Consider the following 20,116-nt stretch of genomic DNA (forward strand, 5'->3'; position numbering starts at 1 on the left):
CTCCGGCTGAGGGCAGCTGGCAGCAGAAGGGGGTGGGGACGCGGCCTGGGCCTGGCCGGAGGCGGTGCCTCGAGCGGTGGGGAACGGGGTCGAGAGGGGGGCGGGGCCGGGGCGTCCCGAGTGGAAAAGCCTTCCCATGGAGGAGGGGGAACCCGGGGCAGCGCGGGCCCTCGCGGGGGTGCTCCCGGGCCTGCGGGGCCGCTGTGGCCGCGTGTTGTGCCCCCCATCTCCTCTGTGGAGGGCGGGGGAGACCTAGAGAAGCACTCCTAGTCGAGAGATTGGAGGGGGCGGAGCCGGGGAGAAGTGGGATGGGTGCGGGACCGAGGCGGCTGCTCCTGCCTTGGGGTTCGGCGTCCTATCTGGCCTAACCCTCTTCCTTCCCTCTCACTTTCTCCTCCCTCCATGAGGCCCGAGTGGGGCGGGGCAGAGCCGCGCGGGGGGCGGGCCGAGGCGAGAGCGAAGCTCCGCAGCCCGGGCTCCCTCCCTTTTCTCTCTTCCCTGTTCCCTCCCCCTCCCTCCTCCCTCCCGGAGCGGCGGCGGCGGTGGCGGCGGCGGTGGTAGCAGCAGCTGGAGGAGGAGCATGTCGGACGGTTTTGACCGGGCCCCAGGTGCTGGTCGGGGCCAGGGCCGGGGCCGGGGCCGAGGAAGCGGAGGGGGCGGGCCTGAGGGCGTCGGTTTTCGCGGCGGAGGCGGCAGCGACAGCGACAGCGGCAGTGGCAGTGGGACCGCTGAGCCCGGCGAGCGGCCGCGGCCGCAGCAGCCCCCGCCCCCCGAGCCGCTGAGGCCGCCCAAGACGTCCCCTCCGCCTGGGGCCCTGCCTGAGCTCCCGGCCGCCCCCGACCGGTCGTCCCCGGGCGGGCCTCCCGCAGGTATACCGCGGCTCGGTAAAGCCTCGGCCTTTTCTCTGCCCCTCGATCTTCCTCCTCTGTGCGCCCCTACCCGGGAGACCGACCGCTCCCCCTCTTCTTAGTGCGCCAGGGACTGGGGACGGCTCGGCGTGGAGCAGTGGCCCGCCTCCTTCCCCTCCTCCTTTCCTTCGCCCACGAAGAGGCTTGTTTCTCGTTGACTTTTTATGGTTTGAATTATTTGGGGAGGGGGGAGGAGGGAAAAGGCCGGCGGGGGTGCCTTTGTGCTTCCCGGGGCTGGGCTGGGTTCGAGTGTCGGAGCGCTCCCCCGGAGAGGAGAGGAAAAAGATAGCCCCTCCCCCCTGATTTGGAAGGTACTGGGGTACTGACCCCTCTTAATTCAGCCCTCCCCCCCCAAACGTCGTCAGCATTCCTCCTGGTTGGCGGGGCTCTACAGTGATGCTAAAGCTAGTCCGACACGAAGCTTCTCATCGGGGTTTTCGCTTCTTCTTTAGAAATGGCCATACTTTTTGTCGTTCCGTTGTAACTTTTAAAAAGGAAGGCTCCCTTCGAGGGCTTTTCTGTTGTAAGCAATATCATAAAGGAATTTAAAGAGTTAACATCTTTCTCTGTTCTTTCTTAGAACATCCGAAGCCTACGAGAGCTCCACCTAGTTCTCAGGATAAAATCTCCCCGCGTACTTCGGCAATGGCTAAACCCCAGGTGGTTGTAGCACCTGTGCTAATGTCGAAGTTGTCTGTGAATGCTCCAGAATTTTATCCATCAGGTTACACTTCTAATTATACAGTAAGTATCGACATTTTTTGTTATCATTAGTTTCGTGACAGTTGTTAATTACTCATTTGTGTCCTCAGCATCTTTATGCATGTGAGGGATGTTTTATTATATGTATTTGAAGTTTACCTATAAAGGAAATGATGAAAATTTTTTTAACCATATTTGTGGTATGTAAAATTATTTCAGGATTGAATTTATAGAAGAATAAGTGTATACCTATTTAGGGGCTTTAAAGATGACTTTAATTGTATTATATTTTAGAAGAAATGAATCTTGAGAAGTTTCAGAAAATATGAAAATTAAAAAATATTGTCATCTGCAATAATTAAAATGTTTTTAATTCTAGATATCCAACTATGAGAAAATTATATGGCTGGTATTTTGATTAGTTTGACAATCTTTAACTATCTGACTAAGCAAAATTGAGACTAGGGCTTTAAGAAGCAAAGTGATTAGGTATCCTCAAATTGTTGCATTTTAAATATCAGCACATTCAAATATACCACCTTGTAGTAACGCATAAATGAAAAACATTTAAAATGCAAATGTGGAAAAAATACTGTACTTGAATTTTAATTTTTTTTTGTAATCTTAATGTAAAAAATAATTTCCCTTTTAATTAATTTTTTTACACCAAGATTACAAAAATACAAAAACTATCTAGGATTGGAAAAGCAAGCAAAAGGCAACGTGATACCAAATTCATTCGAAAATTCAAAATAGATTTTAAAGAGAAATGAAAAGAAATGATTGTTAATAGTTGAGACCAGCTCTTAGTCATTTTTCTTAGTAGCTATGTGACCTTGATAAGGCCTTTGTTTTCATAGCTTCTCTTTCCACGTCTGTAAAATGTAATACCTACCCTAAATCATTGTGAGGAAGTCAATTTAGAAATCTTTAAAGTTCTATGTAAAGAGTAAATTGTTATTTCGTTCATTCTTACATTCTAGAACTAGAAAGGATTTAGCTTGGTGGTTAAAAAAATTTTAAATATATTAAAGACACTTTGAGAAAAGATGAGGTAGAAAAAGAAAAAATAAGTTGGGAAGACAAAAAGAACACAAACTGATCTGAGGATTTGAAAGTGGATGATAGTCTCTGTTTATGTACAGCACAGGTGAGAGTAGACAAGACTTCTGAAATTATTTGTCATACCAAATATGGAAGGAAACTATTGAAGAGTTGGTAGAGAACTTTGGTTATAATCATTCATGACAAGAGGAAAAGTAGTAGACTTCTACTCTAAAGATTCAGTCTCTTTCTCATAATGTTCATTTTACATTCACAATTTAGACATCAGAGAAAAGTATTGGGGAGAGGCTTTGGAGCTGAACTAGAAGCCAGGAAGACCTGGCTTTTAATTTCTGCCTTTGATAGCTACTGTTTGTGACCTTGGACAGGTCACTTAACTTCTCAGTGCTCTACACTAATGGTGTCAAATTCAAATAAAACCACAAATTAGTTAATCTATGTTGTATTGTTATTTATATTGTTAAACATTTTTCAGTTACATTTTAATCTGGTTCAGTCCTTGAGTTGTCACCACTATTCTAGATCTGTAAGATTGCAAGTTGTAGAGAAAAATACTGGCCTGCCTTGGGAAGGAGAATTTATTTCTAATAAGTACTTGACTGGTCCTGCTTAGTGCATGGCACGGATGACTCCTCTAAGTCATGGCACCGGAGTACTGCCCATTTTTCTAGAGCATCACCAATTCTTGAAGTATATGAAGTTTTGCTGGAAGTGAATTTTGGGTTAAAAATTACTTATAGAGTAAGTCTCATCACTCAGTTATATTTGACAAAGCATTGTTCAATCTCTTCCAGACACTAGAATTAATAACTGTTAGAATTGTAAAGGAGCTTTGGAATAATCTAGTCTAACCTTCTCATTTTACAATTGAGAAATTGTGGTCCTAAGAGTCTAGGTTACTTGCTTTAGATTAGATTCCTGTAATCTGATTGGAGGAGGTCATTCTTTTTACTTGCTAGTTCTTATTTCCACCACAGCCTTCTTACTTGCTCATGAATCCAGACTTTTCCTGTAATCTGATTTTTTTTTTTTTTTGTCATTCTTTTTACTTGCTAATTCACTCTTAGTTTCATCGAAATCCTTATGGTCTCTGGAGGGGAAAAATGTCTCCATGTTTTGGAGCTTTTCTGAAGCCTCAACTTCAAGTAGTAACTAGTTTCCTTTAGCTACCTGAAACTTGATTTACGCTTCCTTATTTTGATTACAGAAATTCCTTGAATTAGCAAAATTTTTTGTACTTTGTACTTTTCTCAGGTCCATACCTGAGTGTGCTTTTAGGATCTTTTTAAACTTTTTTAAGCTAATGCAGGTAACCTCATGTCACCTTATGCCCTGTCTTTCATCTTTTCAAACCACAAGTTCCTTTACAATGGTGAAATCATCTTCCCTTCCCCTTATCCCCAAATTATCACTTACTCTTTTTGGAAGTCACTATATTCAGGAACCCTTTGCCATTGTTTTTCTATTAGTCATCCATTGTTTCTCCTTTAGTCATGATAATACTGTACAAAGGATTTTGTAAAGGCTTGTTGTATTTTTATGTATTTGATCAGTTGATGGTAAATTGTAAATCTAATTGTTCTTGAAAGTTGTTTAATTGCTGAATTAAATACATCTGGAATTTGGATGCTGAATTGCTTACCTGTTTTGCTTATTTCTTTGGAAATAAGATTTGACAAGGGAGATGGAGTGTTGGAGTTATGCAAAGGAGATATTGTAATAAATCTGTATTTTTATGAATGGGAACCTTGACCTGTATAGGGACTTTAAAAAAAAAATTTCCAGAAGATTTTTGAAATTAATTTGACCTTCTTATTCTTCTGAGGAATTTTGTCTTTATTCTCTTAATTTCATAGTTTCATAATCAAACAAAACATGTTCCTATATTGCCATGTCCAAAATTTTATCTTTCTATATTTTAATTTCGTTACTTTTTTAGGAGGTGACTTGCTTGATCTTTATTATTTTAGACTTATGATTTATCAGTTTATTGATTGTAGTTCTAAAGTTTTTAAAATTTTTTACCTATAATATTATCATTATGTAAATTGCATTCCTAGTTATTTTTACTTTGCTCACCATCATTTCATAAAGAATTTCCCAATTTTCTCAGAAATCTTCCACTTAATTTCTTATGACAATATAAAATTCCATTACATTAATATATCACAGCTTATTTAGCATTTCCCCTTGTAAGAACACAATTTCTTAGTTCCCAATTTAGAGCTTCCACACACACATACATACATATGTTTTTTCCATACATAACCTTTTCCTCTTTAATTTCTGGGAAGTATTGGCCTAGTAATAATATAGCTGGCTTAGAGTATGCATGGTTTGATAGATTTATGGGCTTAGTTCCAAATTGTGAAATTGTTCAGCTAATTTGAAAACAAAAGTTAAATGCTCAAAGTATATATTTCCTTGAAAATTTCTTTTCTGGTGTGATAGGTATGAAATGGAACCTCAAGGTTGCTTTTTATTTGTATTTCTCTAATTATTACTGGTTTTAAGTATTTTTATATGACTTTGATAGATAACTAGGATTTTTCCCATTAAGTAAAAGCTATGTGTGTCCTTTTGTCATTTGTCTCTTGGGGAATCAAGTCTTTGTATCTCAAAAATGAGACTTGCCAGAGACTTGCCATGTTGTAGGAATTTGTTTTCCCAATGATTATCTTTTTAAATTTTTACTAAGTGGAGTTTGTACAAAAACTTTTAATTTATCCATTTTATCTTGTGTAATCTTAAAATTTATTCAGTTCATGAACTCTTTCCATATCTATAGATCTAAGTAGATAATTTATTTGCTCCCTAATATATCTTCTAAGTCAAGTATTCATTTGGAGCTTATCTTGGTACGTATGGTATATATGGATGATATACTATTGTATATACAATAGTTTATAGATTGAAGTATTTGTCTGAAGTTATTGTCTACCAGATTTAGTCAGTTTTCCCAATAGTTTTGATCATATAGTGAAACCTGTGTAGGCATTGTTTGAAAAATGTTCAAAATTGTAAAAGTATATTTTAACAGTAGATTTTAACAAAGTTTGCTTTAGTGGTGTTACCAATTATCTGTCTTAAATTAAAAAAAAAAAAAACTTAATTTTTTTGGTCCATCTCTTATGGCCTGTGAATTATACTGTATTCAGCATCTTTTGTAAGATATTCTTAAATGCAACTTTTTCACTTGAACTAAATTAAGAAATACCTTTAGTGAAGGGAACTTCTAGTAATACTTTTCTTAACTCATAGTTAGTCTTTGGAGATCTTCCCTAAGTTATATAAAAATAATTCCTTAGATTTTTATAATTGGTATCTTGAAGGAAGAAGTTCAAGTCCTTCCTCAACATAAATTGGTTGTGTTGGCCAAGTCAGATTCTAAGTGGTAGAAACATCTATAGTTTGTATTGGCAGAGACATTACTTGAGATTTACTCATGAATTTCATTGTGTGTGGTTATCTTGTAGGATTCTTCCTATGAAGATGGATGTGATGGTTATCCTACTCTTACAGAATATGTACAGGAGTTTTTGAATCACCTTACAGAACAGCCAGGAAGTTTTGAAACTGAAATTGATCAATTTGCAGAGACTCTTAAAGGCTGGGTCACTACTGATGATGCTTTACAAGACCTTGTGGAACTCATCTACCAACAGGTATGTTCTATGCTTTGGCTTGACATCATTTAGTCCTTTAAGTACAAAGCCAGGAAATAGGTAATATCCAATGCTTGAAAGGTGTAACAGATAGCTTATACTCATTTTGTCTTTTTATACTTACTGAGTTTCATTAAATTGCATTGAGCAGGGGACTATTCCTATCTCCCTTCTTTTACCTATAAGATTTGGAAATAGTATTTTTCTTTTTTCCTTCTTTGACTTAGGTTAAATAACATGAAATGGAAATGAAAGAAAACACATATGAATAATATTTTAAAAAACAGTTTAAAAACAGTCTCTGATCTTGTGAACCTTATAACCAATATCTTTTAATCCTTTTTCTGTTGTTTTCCCATCTTCATGTTAGCGATAAGATGTTGAATAAAAGCCATAGAGTTGTTTTTAAATCATACAAAGTAGTTTAACTTTTCAACTTATTTAATTGAATTAGCAGTCATTTAAAAAATTTTTTTTTCCATTGTGCAGTATGGTATATAGTGGAACAATGTTGAATTTGAGATAAGACAACCAAATTAAAATACTGGCTTTCCAATAAGCCCTCTGAGCTTTCATTTCCTCATTTATAAAGTAAGAGTATTAAAATTGTAACCTTTTAAATAAAGTCCCTTCCAGTTCTAAACATTTGATCCTTTATGCTTTTAATGTTTCCCTATTTAGCCCAAAGTTTGTTAGGCAGCTAAGTGGCAAAGCAGATTGCTGGACTTGAGAGACAAGAGAATTAAGTTCAATTCCCACCATAGATATTTAACTAATTGTGTTGCTCTATTCAAGACACTTAATTATTTTCTATCTCAATTCCCCTATCTGTAAAAGTGGGACAATAATATATACCGTACAAGTCATTATGAGACTCAAAGAAGGTAACATAAATAATGTTGTAAAAAGTCTTAGCTGTTATGATGAAACTGGGTTTTTTTGAGGTTATGTACTTTTTTGTTCAGAATAATCACAATATGAAGAGAAAACATTTTTTTTCTGTGTTTACTATTTTTCCACATATTGGCGTAGATCTTTCTACGTGATTATTATTGGAGCTGGTTAGCTCAGTTTGGTCTAATAGAAACATGGTTTTCGATGTTTCTTATATACAATAATTAATTTCAGAGAGAATTATACAGGCACAGATTTCATCTCTAAATTAAATAGCCAGGAATCTTGTAAATGGATGTAATTATTCATAGGGAATTGGGTGAAAGAGAAGAGAAGTTTTATTGCATTCTTTTGTGATTGCTAGGAAAAAAACCCTGAATTTCAGAGCCTACTGATAGAGGATGAAACAATTTTGGAAGATGATATTCTAATTAAAACCCAATCCACATTGTTCTGTTTGTTTGTTTTTTTTGTTTTTGTTATGTTATCCACTCTTCATCATAACACTCAGGAGCATCTTTTGAGGCATAATCATCAATGACGATGAGACAAGTTTTGGGGGGAAAGAGAAGAGACACTAATGGTTTTGTTTTTTTGTTGTTGTTGTTGTTTTGTTTTGTTTTTTAGGTTTCCAAAGTTTTAGTTTCTACTTGGTGAAGAAAGTCTTTAAAAAATTTTTTTTAACTATTTCCTTTTTAAGTATTTTCAGGCATCATCAAAGTCAAGTTATATTTCTAACTTCCATTTCATAGATCTGGCATATAATGATAAAATCAGTTTCCTCAAATATTCAGAGATTTTCAGATCTATGTATTTTATCTTCTCTCCTTTTCATTTGCTTACTTAAAAAAAATAATTAAACTTTATTTGTAGTTTTCTAGGATTTAGTTTTCCTCTGTGATACCCAAGGGGAAAAACAGTACTAAATTCTACCCCTTCTCAGAAAGAAAATGCCTCGGCCAGAAATCAATTTTTCGTATTAGTCTAGTACTTTTCTGTAAAGAGGTGTAGGTATAATTGCCTACTTCTAATGATAGACAAGGAAAATAAAAGGAACTAAAATTCATTTCTGCCAATTTATAGCAGCCCTGTTAGGAGAAATGATTGGGGGGGGGGGTAATACCTTAGAAATATTTTGGATTATTTGTAAGTTTTGTTCATCTATTAATCGATCAAGAGTGTGTGGCAAATTTAAGAGCAGACCTTAGAATCATAGTACTTTAAAATATTGTTTTTAATTCACCAGGGAAAAATAAAGCTTTCATTCAACTAGTATTTTAACTTCTACATTATGCTAGCTGTATTGTGTAAAAGATGAACAAGCCATAATATTTGCCCTAAAAGAATTTATCATCTGTTAGAAAAGATAAGAACAATACACAAATAACTAGTCCAAATCAAAATGTGTTTAAAAAAACAACAACCAAAAAACAGACACCTGTTTAAGAGATTAAAAGGTACTAGGCTGAATTGTAGAACTATTGTCTAGAAAGACCATTTTTTCCCTAGTTTTCTTGACTTTTTAAAATTGTACCTTATGATAGCTCTATTATAGCAATAAAACTATGGTGAAATTAAAAGTAGGATTTTATTTAAGTCCAGTAGGGGGAAACATTTACTAAGTGCCTACTATGTTCCAGACTTAGAGTAAGTAGTCATTCCCTTTATTTTTATTTTTTTAATTAAAAAAAATTTGATCTCCCTCTCTTGCCCAGGCTAAAAGTCCAGCAGCCACACACTGTTTCATCAGCACAGAAGTACAGACCTCTTTTGTTTCTGATCTAAGCTGTTTCACTCTTCCTTAAACAGCCTGGTAGTTCTTCACTGAGATTTACCATATTCCTTAAACAGACTGGTAGTTCTTCATATTCCTATCAGCTCTAGTTCAGATAGCCAGTCAGCTTTAGCTCTATTGTACTCCAATACTTCCCTATCCCAATCTGCCAAGCTTAGCAGAAATTACCCATGTGTATCTTCACCCTCCTAACACCACTTTGATCCCCACTCCTATAGTAGTGTCCTTTTCCAGAAGGTTCCAATGTTACTTTTAATTTTTGAATGAAAAATTCTAGTGAAATGGAGGAAAAAATAGGCCAAGAAGTAAACAAAATATGTTTAGAATTCTAAATTTAGAATTTAGAATGTGCTTAGAACTAGGAGAAAGTATGGCAAGAATTTTTGGATCTATTTTCCTGGTATACATTGGAATAACAGATAATGTGCCTCAGAAAGATTTGCACAGGTTTTTTTAATCTCTAAAAAGATTAAGAGAGTAAGGAACACTAAATAAATGAGAAAATAATCAAAATTTAGCTCCTGCTTCACTTACTCTTGATATAATTAGGTGAATAGGGTGCTGTACTGGAGTGAGGACATCCTGAGATCAGATCCCTCATTACTCTAATCCTCAATTTTATCATCTGCAAATATGAAACCTAGCCATTAGCTTTTATAAAACTACATGGCCATAGTGGCAATTTTTCAGATGCTAGGGACAGAGTGTTCTTTTTGATTTATCTTGAGCTACTTTGATGAATATTTTTTCCACTAATATTTTCAAAAACTAAATTATTTTGTAGAAAAAGCATTTAAAATTTTGTAAGAAGATTCTGATGCAAAATATATAGGCTCACTTAATTTTGCAGTAGTTTGCAGAGTACTAGTAGCATTAGAAGTCTTTAGAAACATAAAATAGTAACCTGAAATGGTAATTTAAACTTATGGAGTACTTTACAATATTGTTTTGTTTTTTAAGAAGCCCTGTTGCAAATAGTAGAATCCCTATTTTAATAGATGGAGAAAGGGGCTTGGAGAGAATTGGACTACAAATGCAGCTTCTGTCAGACAGGTTCATAGTCACATTTAATGAAAATAAAGTTCTCTCCAAAGCCATTGGCACTGTCAAATAATTCAATTTTAGAAAATAAGATTTTTATCAGTGGAATTGACAGTGATAGATGTGTTGCGGTTGTATTCTAAGGACCATTACACATTTCCATCTAATTTATAGATGAAACCTTCTATATGTGATATGTCCCCCATTAGAATTCAAGCTTCTGGAAAGACTCTTAACTTTGTATTCCCAGCACTTACGATGGTGCTTTTTGTTTGTATTATTGTTTTAAAAGTTTCTTTCATAGATTCATTCAGTTACAACTTTGAATTATTAATAAGAAAGATATCACATTGTGCCTTTTTGTTTTGTTTTTCCTTTAAAACTTGTTCTTTTCAGTACTTGTGGATTAGGATAGCTAGTTTTAACAAAATACCTTCAAAGGAAACTGGTACATTGTTTTATTGTATTATGCTCTCTAATACTAGTTATTACTAGAGAAATATGAATAGTATTTCTGATTTACTGCCTTGAATATTGTAAAGCCACTAAACTACAGGAGGAACTTTGTGTGGAGCCAAAAATAGAATTGCCAAAGATTTCCCCATAGTTTTGCAAAACTGAGTCTAATGTTCTCTTGGATGTGGTTGCCAGAATTGTGGCAGTTTTTAACTTTTGTGCTGATATGATAATAAGTAAATAAATGGGGGAAAAAGGGCATTTTGTTAAGTACTTACTACAGACCAAGCACTATGGATACAAATAGAAAAAACCCAAGGGCAGGGACCCAGTTCACACACTTAATTGGGGAGAACTAGACTTTCCTTGACAGCAGGAAGAACTTGGTCTTTACTAAGAGCAATAATAAAATGACTTGCTTAAGTATCTTTAAATAGATTAATTTCTAAATGCAATAGATAGGAAAGCAAACCTTTTATTTACTAAAAGTTGTTCTAAATCTTGTTTTTCTTGTTTTATTTCAATTCCCATCTTACCCATCACCAAGAAAGTCTTTCCACCTAGCCATTTTAATGGATGTATTTATGTATTGTCCTTATTAGTTTCAAAACAAAATTCCAAATGATTTCAATAAATTACTAGTTAACAAGGTTGTCAGAATTAACCCATAGAGAGGAGATTTGTCCTTTAGGATATTGGCAGAAGGTATATGATTAATTTGTTTACATTAACCATACAATATTGAGATTTTGTGCATTTTTACTTAATATTTGGAAAATAGAAGGGGAATTACATTTTCCTTTCTCCCTTTCTATAATTTCTCATATCTACTTCTAGGAATGTTATAGTTGGGTCATTGAACTCTGGAATTAGGTAACTAGATCTTAAAAATCTGCATAAGAGAAAGGGTTGTTATAATTTTTTCTCCCTTCTGTTTCAAGAAAACCTAAATAAAAGCAATGAAGGAATTATTTGTTTCTTTGAGATAACCCATAAAGGGAAAAGCCAGAAATTATTTTAGTTCTGTTAGGTCAAAGATGACCAAATAGAGCTCGGAAGTCAGGAGGACTTGAGTTCAAATCTGGTCTCAAGACACTTAACATGTCCTGGCTGTGACCCTGGGCCCCAAAAAAGCAAAAAGAAAAAAAAAAAAGAAAAAGGTAGAAATGTAGGATTCACATTTTCATTGGTCATTAAAATCTAGAACTGTGTTATAAGCTAAGTATGGAATTGACTGTCCTAATGTATTTTTACTGAGGTGAGGCCTCAGAACACGAATTTTTAAAAAATTTTCATTAAGGAGCATGTAACTTGTGTATTTAAAATATTTTAATACAGATGAGGAAATTTTAAGATGTTATGCAATTAAGGAACTGAAATTTGGTAACAGAAACTAAGATTCATATCACAGGTCATTATATTACCCTATATAATGTTGCCATACAGAAAACACAACTTTCAACTATATGTATGTGTGTGTGTGTATATATATATTTTTTTTTTCTTTTTTTTTAACATGGGTAAATTTTGTCATATTCTGTAAGGCCTTTCATAAGTTTTAAATGGGGTAGAACATATTCTTTGGAATTTGAGTAGAGTTCATTTATAAGGTCTTTTTAACATAAAAATTCCTACTGATTTTATGTATGCATGTGTTTTGTGTATATACGTATTTATAATTATAGATTGTGTTTCCTTATCAATATGAATATGATTTCTGTACTTTAGAACTTCTCTAACTGAAAAAGGCATGAAGGGACTACATTACAGGCTTGTGCTATCTTACCTAACTGAAAAAGAGAATTTCTTAAAAGACATGCCATTTCTAGCATCCCCTCTATTACTTTTAATTAGTTTGAACCTAGTGGGTTTTGAATATACTATTGTATTGAGTATTAGGTATTTATACTTTTTTATCACAGGAATAAAATTCAATAAAAGTTTTTTTTTTTTTTTCCTCTTGAATTCGCTGCATTAAGTAAGTATTGGGGAAGGCTGTTTTACTCCAAACATTTGGGCATTTACCTGCTTAGTAATATAGCCAGTTCTTTGTGTTGAAATATATCAATTTCTTAAATGCATTTATTCCAGAATCATTTTGTTTTCATTTTTAAGGTATTTAAAATTGTGGGGGGGGGGGGGGGGAGCTGGGGTTAAGTGACTTGCCCAGGGTCACACAGCTAGGAAGTGTTAAGTGTCTGAGACCAGATTTGAACTCTGGTCCTCCTGAATTCAAGGCTGGTGCTCTATCCACTGCGCCACCTAGCTGCCCCTATTTTTAAAAATTAATTTACATATATGGTTTATTTCATGTAAAAATTATTGTGTTCCTATTTTCTATTAAAAGGCCACAACTGTACCACACTTCTCTTACATGGGAGCAAGACTGTGTAATTATTTGTCTCATCATCTAACCATTAGTCCACAAAGTGGAAATTTCCGGCAGTTACTACTTAAAAGGTAATGGAAAATATATGTAATTCATAAAGTTCTTCTATACCTCCTTCATTTTCATCTTAAGCTTTTACATTACAGGCATTTAAATCAGCCTTGGTATTATATCCTTTTTTGTTTTGTAGCTACCTATTATAATGCTAGCTTTTGATTCTTTATTCTTACCTCCTAAGGTATATATAAAATTAGATGAAGATGGAATTCTTGAGCAGGACAAAAGCACAGTCAGCCTAGACTATATGAACACTGTATTGGGGGTTAGTTATCCTGCCTCAACATCTTAATCTGTATAGGTTAGGTTACTACTTATCTCTTGTAAAAGAAAAATAAAGTTAATTTTTTAAAAGATTAACTTTTTTATTTAAAATTTTTTCTCCAAAGTTCAAATGCAAACATAATTTAACACTAATGTATTTAAAATTACTGACAGCATATTTATTACAAACAAATTTTTATTAACCTTGATATGCTACCTGGTATATGGAAGTCTGTAAGGGCAAGGGAAAACAGCTCTTTACACTGCAACTTTGAGTTGGTTATCAATTGAAAATATCTCTTGAAAGTAGGCCAATGGGTTGAAAACATAAGGTTGTTTGGATTTTTGCTTTGAAATTTTTACTTTGCAGAAGTAATAAAGGTTAATTAATTAAAAATCATTCACTACTAAATAGAACAGAATTCTCCTTTACTCACAAGTAAAACAAACTTATATAAGTAAGATCTTTTTAAAAGGATAGGGCTTTTCCATTTATGCTTTTTCAGGTGGGGATCAGCTTAATTAAAATTAAAGAAGCTTATCCCCAAATTGATGGAAGGACTGAATTTTTTGACCACAGCAAATCTTGAAGTTTTGTCTACTAAATTGCAAAGAGGTTGCCCTCGAGGAAGTACCCACACAAGTGAAATCAAGGATATTTGCAGTATTGAGGAAATTGTATAGAATGGGGAAGAGTTAGGGAAGATTTATGCTAAACCAATATATTTGACCTGTGGATTTTTTAAACTTGAACAAATTTGAGGTTGCCAGTGACCATTAGTGAGATTGACAGTCAAAGGACTCAGGAAAGCACAAAGAAGGATTAGTTAATTAATAGGTGAGTCTTCCAGAGTCTACTATGTCTTGGGGTAAGAAATTCCTTAATTCCTTTGGTGAACAACAGATCAATTTGGAAGACTTCCCCCCCCCCCCCATGTAATAATACTTATTTGAATCAGTTTGGGAGAAAAGAGGATACTTTAAGCTTTGAATGTGTAGTCTAAAGTCCCAATAGAACAATATTCTCACTGGTCTCCCTTTGTCACATCTTTTATCCATCCTACTTTCCAGACAGTTACCAAATTGTTATTCCTAAAACATATCCTACTTTTTCCATCCCTCCCTCCCCCTCTCCCTCTTCCCCCACATATATCCTTGTAGTGTGAAATATAAGATCCTTAGCCTGCTTTTCACTATTTGGCTGCCATATATCTTTCCTGCCTTTCCAATCCCAATAAATTGGCCTTTTAGCTTCTTCCCTTTTTTGGCATTAGATTTCCTACCTCTTTGCGTTTCTACAAGTGCTCCTCTGTGCCTAAAATGCACTCCCTCCTCACATCTGTGGTTATAGTTCCATTCTTTAAAGCACAACTTAAATACTTCTACATGACCTCTTTACCTATTCTGTGTACTTAAATATCACTTTGTTTTTCCTCCTCTCTCTTCCTCCCAATAGAATTAAAACAGTTTAAGAATAGTGACTGTTTCTGTCTGTATTCCTAGTACTTAGTTTAGTGCCTTTTTGCATATTAGAAGTTACTTATGTTGAATTGTTTAAATAGATGGCCATCTTTGTTGAATTGATGTTTATTATTTTTATATATTTGTGTATGCGCACACATTATTTTTAAAGACATTTTCTAATTTTTTTTGTAGTTGATTTTGTGAGAATATCAACTCAGAAGAAATGTTTAAGAAAACATTTTAAAATCCTGAGAATTTTTATCTTTGTGTGTGTTAGATGTCGAACTGAGTATGAAAACAAAGATCAGGCTGCAAAAGGAGATGAAGCTACCAGAAAACGATTTCATTCCTTTGTACTTTTCTTGGGTGAACTTTACCTTAATTTGGAGGTAAGAAAGCACAATTCTTCTTATTGATCTGTCTTGAAAACATTTACATTGTTGAGTAATTCATATTAGTCATTTTGTTATTTTTAAAAAATAATTTGAGAATCAGCTTTTTGGAAAAGAATTTGGAACAACAAGTACAATTACTTTTCCATTATTTTTAGGTAAAAAGTAATTGTAAAAGTAATTTGTGTGTATTATGATTATTAAGTAAAGCAGGTCATTCTTTGTTAAAGTTGTCTTGACAAATTAACGATTTATTGATTAAAATTGCAGTAAGTTGGGAAATATTTGGGATATTTATTATTTTAAAGTATTGTATTACAAAATAAGGTATCCTAATATTTCATTGTGGCACATAGTAACCAAAATTTAATTGAAAATAATTTTTATTAGACTTATTTCACTGTTTCTCATGTACTATTTTTGGATCCATATCATGATAATATCTGTTTTGAATTAAGCAATTTCTGCTATTAACAGATATTATATGCTCTTTGCTTGTCATTTGAAGCTTTTCACAATCAAACTCCTATCTACCTCTCTATTTTATTTCAGTGATTTAAATTGTAGATTCCTTAAGGACTTCGGGTAATTTATTTAACTATCCTGGGTCCTCAGTTATTTCATGCTTAAAATGAAGAGATAGTGTCTCTTCTAGTTCCTTGTAGTAAATATTACTATTCTGTGAAATGAAATTGGTTATCTCCAATATTTTTACTTCATATGGGACCTGCATTTTACAAGACAAAAACAATAGCTCAATTAGATGGTTCCTATAAATTTTTCCTCCCAGTACATATTGGTGGAGAAGGGAATATGAAGTAAATGAGAAGTCATTCCCTTAAGATTCAGTTCCAGCTTTACTTGTGAAAATTTCTCTGAATCACCCTAGACCATAAATAATCTTTTTTCTGAAATAGCATTAACCACTGTTATTTATTCTGCATGGTATTCTATATATAGTCATGTATATTTGCTTTCTCATCTAGTTTATTAATTATATGAAGGAAAGGTTTCTGCTTATTATTATTTTTTTTTAACATTTCATTACAGTGCCATATACCAATTAAGTATTCAGGAAATATAGATCGATTGTTTTATTCCTCTGGCATAATCTGTGGCTCATATCCATACTAAATGCTTTTAGTTCCTAATATTGAAGACTAATATGATGGATACAAATGTTTGGAAACACTATTAAACTTTATAATATAAAGGAAATAATAAAGGAGAAAAAAAGATGTAAAAGAAATAGATTCAGTAGTATCAGACCTTGAACTACATTATAAGGTGAGAGTACTGTTGAAATGTAAAATGGATAATTTTGATTGCATTGAATTAACATTTTCTTGAATAAATAAAACTTATGCAGCCAAAAATAGAAGAAATGAAGAAAATTGGAGAAAAGACTTTTCATAGGCAATTTTTTAGGATGTGATTAGATTGTAGAATGTTATGGTAGGATAGGAAAAAATTATTTAGTAGATTTAAAAAAAAATGGAAAGACTTGGACATATGAAGGATGATGCTATTTACTTTCAGAGAGAGGATAAATAGAAATAAACATAGGAAGATCTTACATACGTGAATATATGTTTACAAGTGCATATTTATAGATATCTATTTTTGTGCATGAACGTGTGTGGATATATGTGTATATATATTTATATGTGTGTGTGTATCTATATGTAGATACACACACACACACACACTTAAATCATAGGAGGGAAAAAGAAAAAATAAAGTAAAAAGTACACAGCAGAGAATAAAAGAATGCCTACAAAGGAAGCAAAGGAAAATTGGGCAGCTTTGAAAACTAATTATTTACTACATAGGCCTTTTTGAAGTAGAAATGTTTTTTTATATTTAATCCTCTTTTGTGTTGTGCTGATTACCTGGCAATATATATATATATATATATATATTTTTTTTTCTTTACATTTTCTATTTAAGTTTAAAATAAGCACACCAAAAAAAAATCCCCCAAAAAACCCCATTGTTTTCCAAGAAGCATTTTTTTTTTTAAATCAGAACTATGATTTCTTTAATATAGGGAACTCTGGGTGATGAAACTTAATTCAATTATCACCGAAATAGCACCTTCTCAGAAATTTTAAGAGTTGCTTAAGAGATTAGTGAACTTGACTTGAACTCAGGCATTCCACAGTCTATCAACCACTAATCATTAAGTGCTTACTGTGTGCTAGGTACTGGAAATATAAGAAGTCAGGTGCTAGTACTCTACACACTATGCTATTCAGCCTCTTATTAATATATGAGTATACCTGTGTGTATATAGGTTTGAATTAATGGTTAGCTTAATTTAGTACAGGGAAATTTTGGCCGGCTTTTAATTACTTGGATTATCTGGGCAATTTGACTTTTTTTGCCTTGGCATTTTTCTCATTTTCTACCAGTGCACAAGAAAGGGAAATGATAATAATTTACTTACATATAGTGCTTAACAGTTTGCAAAGTGTATCTCATTTGCTTTTCAAAATAACCTGGTGAGGTGTAAGTACTGTAGAAACAAAGAGATTGTGACTTACTTATTAGTACATTGTCATAATAAAGTGGTTCTGACTCTAAATTTATTGCTTTTTCCCCATTGTATTCCACCTGTTTGGATGAAAGTGTTAAGATAAACTCAGTTATGTTTGTTTCCTTCCTGGAGCTCTGAAAAAGAATTTGGTAGAAGAAATAGTTACTATAGATAATAAAAATGACATTTCTGTGAAGTAAATTGGCCTTTATTTCTGTTATCTGCTGCCTTTTAAAAGACTTCATGGCAATTTTTCCCTCTTCACACTTGAATTTCAGGTCACAAATTGGTGAGGTATTGTGATTGGCTATATTAATAAGTAGGAAAGTAATTTCAGACAAAGTATTAGAGAAAATCCATTAGGTTGGCTACCTTTTTACAAAGGCAACACCTTAAGCCCATGTCCAGAACCCATTAATTATACTTCTGAAAAACTTAGTGGTCCTGACACCAAATAGTGGTAGTTAATAACTTTCTTTTTTAACTTATGTGAATTGATGCTTAGTGAAGTGAGCAGAACCAGGAAAGCATTGCAATGTGGATTGAAGCACACTATTTTTACTTTTTTTTCCTTCTGTTTTTTTTTCCCATGCTTTTTCCCTTTTGTTCTGATTTTCTCTTCCAACGTGACTCATGTGGAAGTACATGAAAAATAAATGAACATATATACTTTAAAAAAAAATTTTTTTAGTAGGAAAAAATATTTTGTTGTAGGAGATTGTGAACTATGGGGGCAGGGGGAATCCCAGAATTAAAAAAGTGTAGCCCCCATGCACATTTTAATATCCATTAAAGAGAAACCTTGTTAAAAGATGTTTTGACTGTTAAAGAGATTACTATAGAATAATTCTTTGATGACAGATAAATGTAATGTTACTTAGATTCTTATGTGAATCTTTAATCTTATTTATGTGGACGTTCCTCCAAGAATATAGATGACTACCTAGCTGTGCCTCCTTAATTCTATGTGACTTTTGCCAGAGTTCTCCTAAGTTTTCCACAGGGAATTCTCAGTGTTGCCTAGTATCATGAGGATAATATAAGAGTGTATGAACTGTTTGTTGCTTCTCTACATTTTATCCCTTCTTAGTGTGACAAACCCATTCGTTTTTTTTCCTAGCATTCATTTCCCTTATTCCAATTACTCAAAAATTTCCTTTTTTTAAAGTAAAATTTTATTGATCTCTTGTTTTTTCACCACTAGAATTTTAGTATTCCTTTTTTTCTCTCTCTCATAAAGCTATCCCAAAGCAAAAAATATTTTTAATATTATATTTTAAATAAAGGAAAAAAGAGGATGGGGAATCAACAAAACAAATGCTTTTTTCTTATGCATTCTTTTTTTAAATAATATTTTTCTATCGTAGTTGATGGTCACGCAATCTTGCTATTGCTTCACACAATGTTTTCCTGGTTTTGTTCCCTAAGCATCAGTTCACATAAGTTGAAAGACAGTTATTAACTACCACTATTTGCTATCAGGATCACCAAGCTTTTTAGAAGTGTAATTAGGGGCAGCTAGGTGGCACAGTGGATAGAGCACCAACTCTGAATTCAGGAGGACCCGAATTCAAATTTGACTTCAGACACTTAACACTTCCTAGTGTGTGACCCTGGGCAAGTCACTTAACCCCGGGGGGGGGGGGAAGAGGGGCGGGAGGCGGGGAGAAGTGTAATTAAACATTGTGGGGGTTTGTTGTTGATGATTTTTTAGTTTTTGAGTTCCAAATTCTATCCCTCTCTCCCCCCACCCCCACAATGAAAAACATATTCTAGGTTACACAGGTGCAGTCATGTAAAACATTTCCATATTAGTCATTTTGTGGAAGAAAATGTGAATTTAAAAAGAAAGTGAAAAATAGTACATGTTGGTCTGTATTCAGATGCTGTCAGTTATTTCTCTGGAAGTAGATGCCATTTTTCATTATGAGTCCTTTGATATATTGTCTTTGGATTGTTGTGAATCAGTACATTTTTTTTTTAAAGTCAGAAAATATATGCAATTCCCCATAATCATATAAAGGTATCTTCTCATCTCTGCTGAGGCAGTTAGGTGTTACAGTGAATGAAAAGTGCCGGGCCTTAAGTCATTAAGATTTGAGTTCAAATTCTGCCTCTGAAACTTACTTGATCCAATGACTCAATCTCTAGCTCAACTGTAAAATGGGGATAAAGAAATAACACCCACCTTCCAGATTGTTTTGATTGAGAAGTAAAGTCCTTAGCACAGTATCTTTACATATATAGTAGGTACATATAAATGCTCTCTTCTCCTCCCCTCTCCCCTATTGTAATAATTTTCCACTTTTTAAGGTTGAACCTTTATTTCTGATAGCAATAATTCCCCCACCCCCCACCCCACAATTGAGGTTAAGTGACTTGCCCAGAGTCACACAACTAGGAAGTATTAAGTGTCCGAGAACAGATTTGAACTCAGGTCCTCCTGCCTTCAGGGTTGTGTTCTATCCACTGTGCCATCTAGCTG

At 34.4% G+C, this 20,116-nt stretch overlaps 1 protein-coding gene across 1 annotated transcript in view; it reads left to right on the top strand.

The window, feature by feature from the left end:
• Nucleotides 1-463: 463 nt before the first annotated feature.
• Nucleotides 464-20,116, top strand: part of PAIP1 (poly(A) binding protein interacting protein 1) — a 35,285-nt gene continuing 15,632 nt past the window's right edge. Inside the window, 5 exon segments of the mRNA XM_074282566.1 lie at nucleotides 464-869; nucleotides 1,489-1,652; nucleotides 6,152-6,340; nucleotides 12,874-12,986; nucleotides 14,978-15,089. Coding sequence (XP_074138667.1) covers nucleotides 581-869; nucleotides 1,489-1,652; nucleotides 6,152-6,340; nucleotides 12,874-12,986; nucleotides 14,978-15,089 — 867 coding nt within the window. The 5' untranslated portion in view covers nucleotides 464-580.

This window comes from Sminthopsis crassicaudata, chromosome 1, assembly GCF_048593235.1.
Source record: "Sminthopsis crassicaudata isolate SCR6 chromosome 1, ASM4859323v1, whole genome shotgun sequence".
In the NCBI taxonomy this organism is placed as follows: domain Eukaryota; kingdom Metazoa; phylum Chordata; class Mammalia; order Dasyuromorphia; family Dasyuridae; genus Sminthopsis; species Sminthopsis crassicaudata.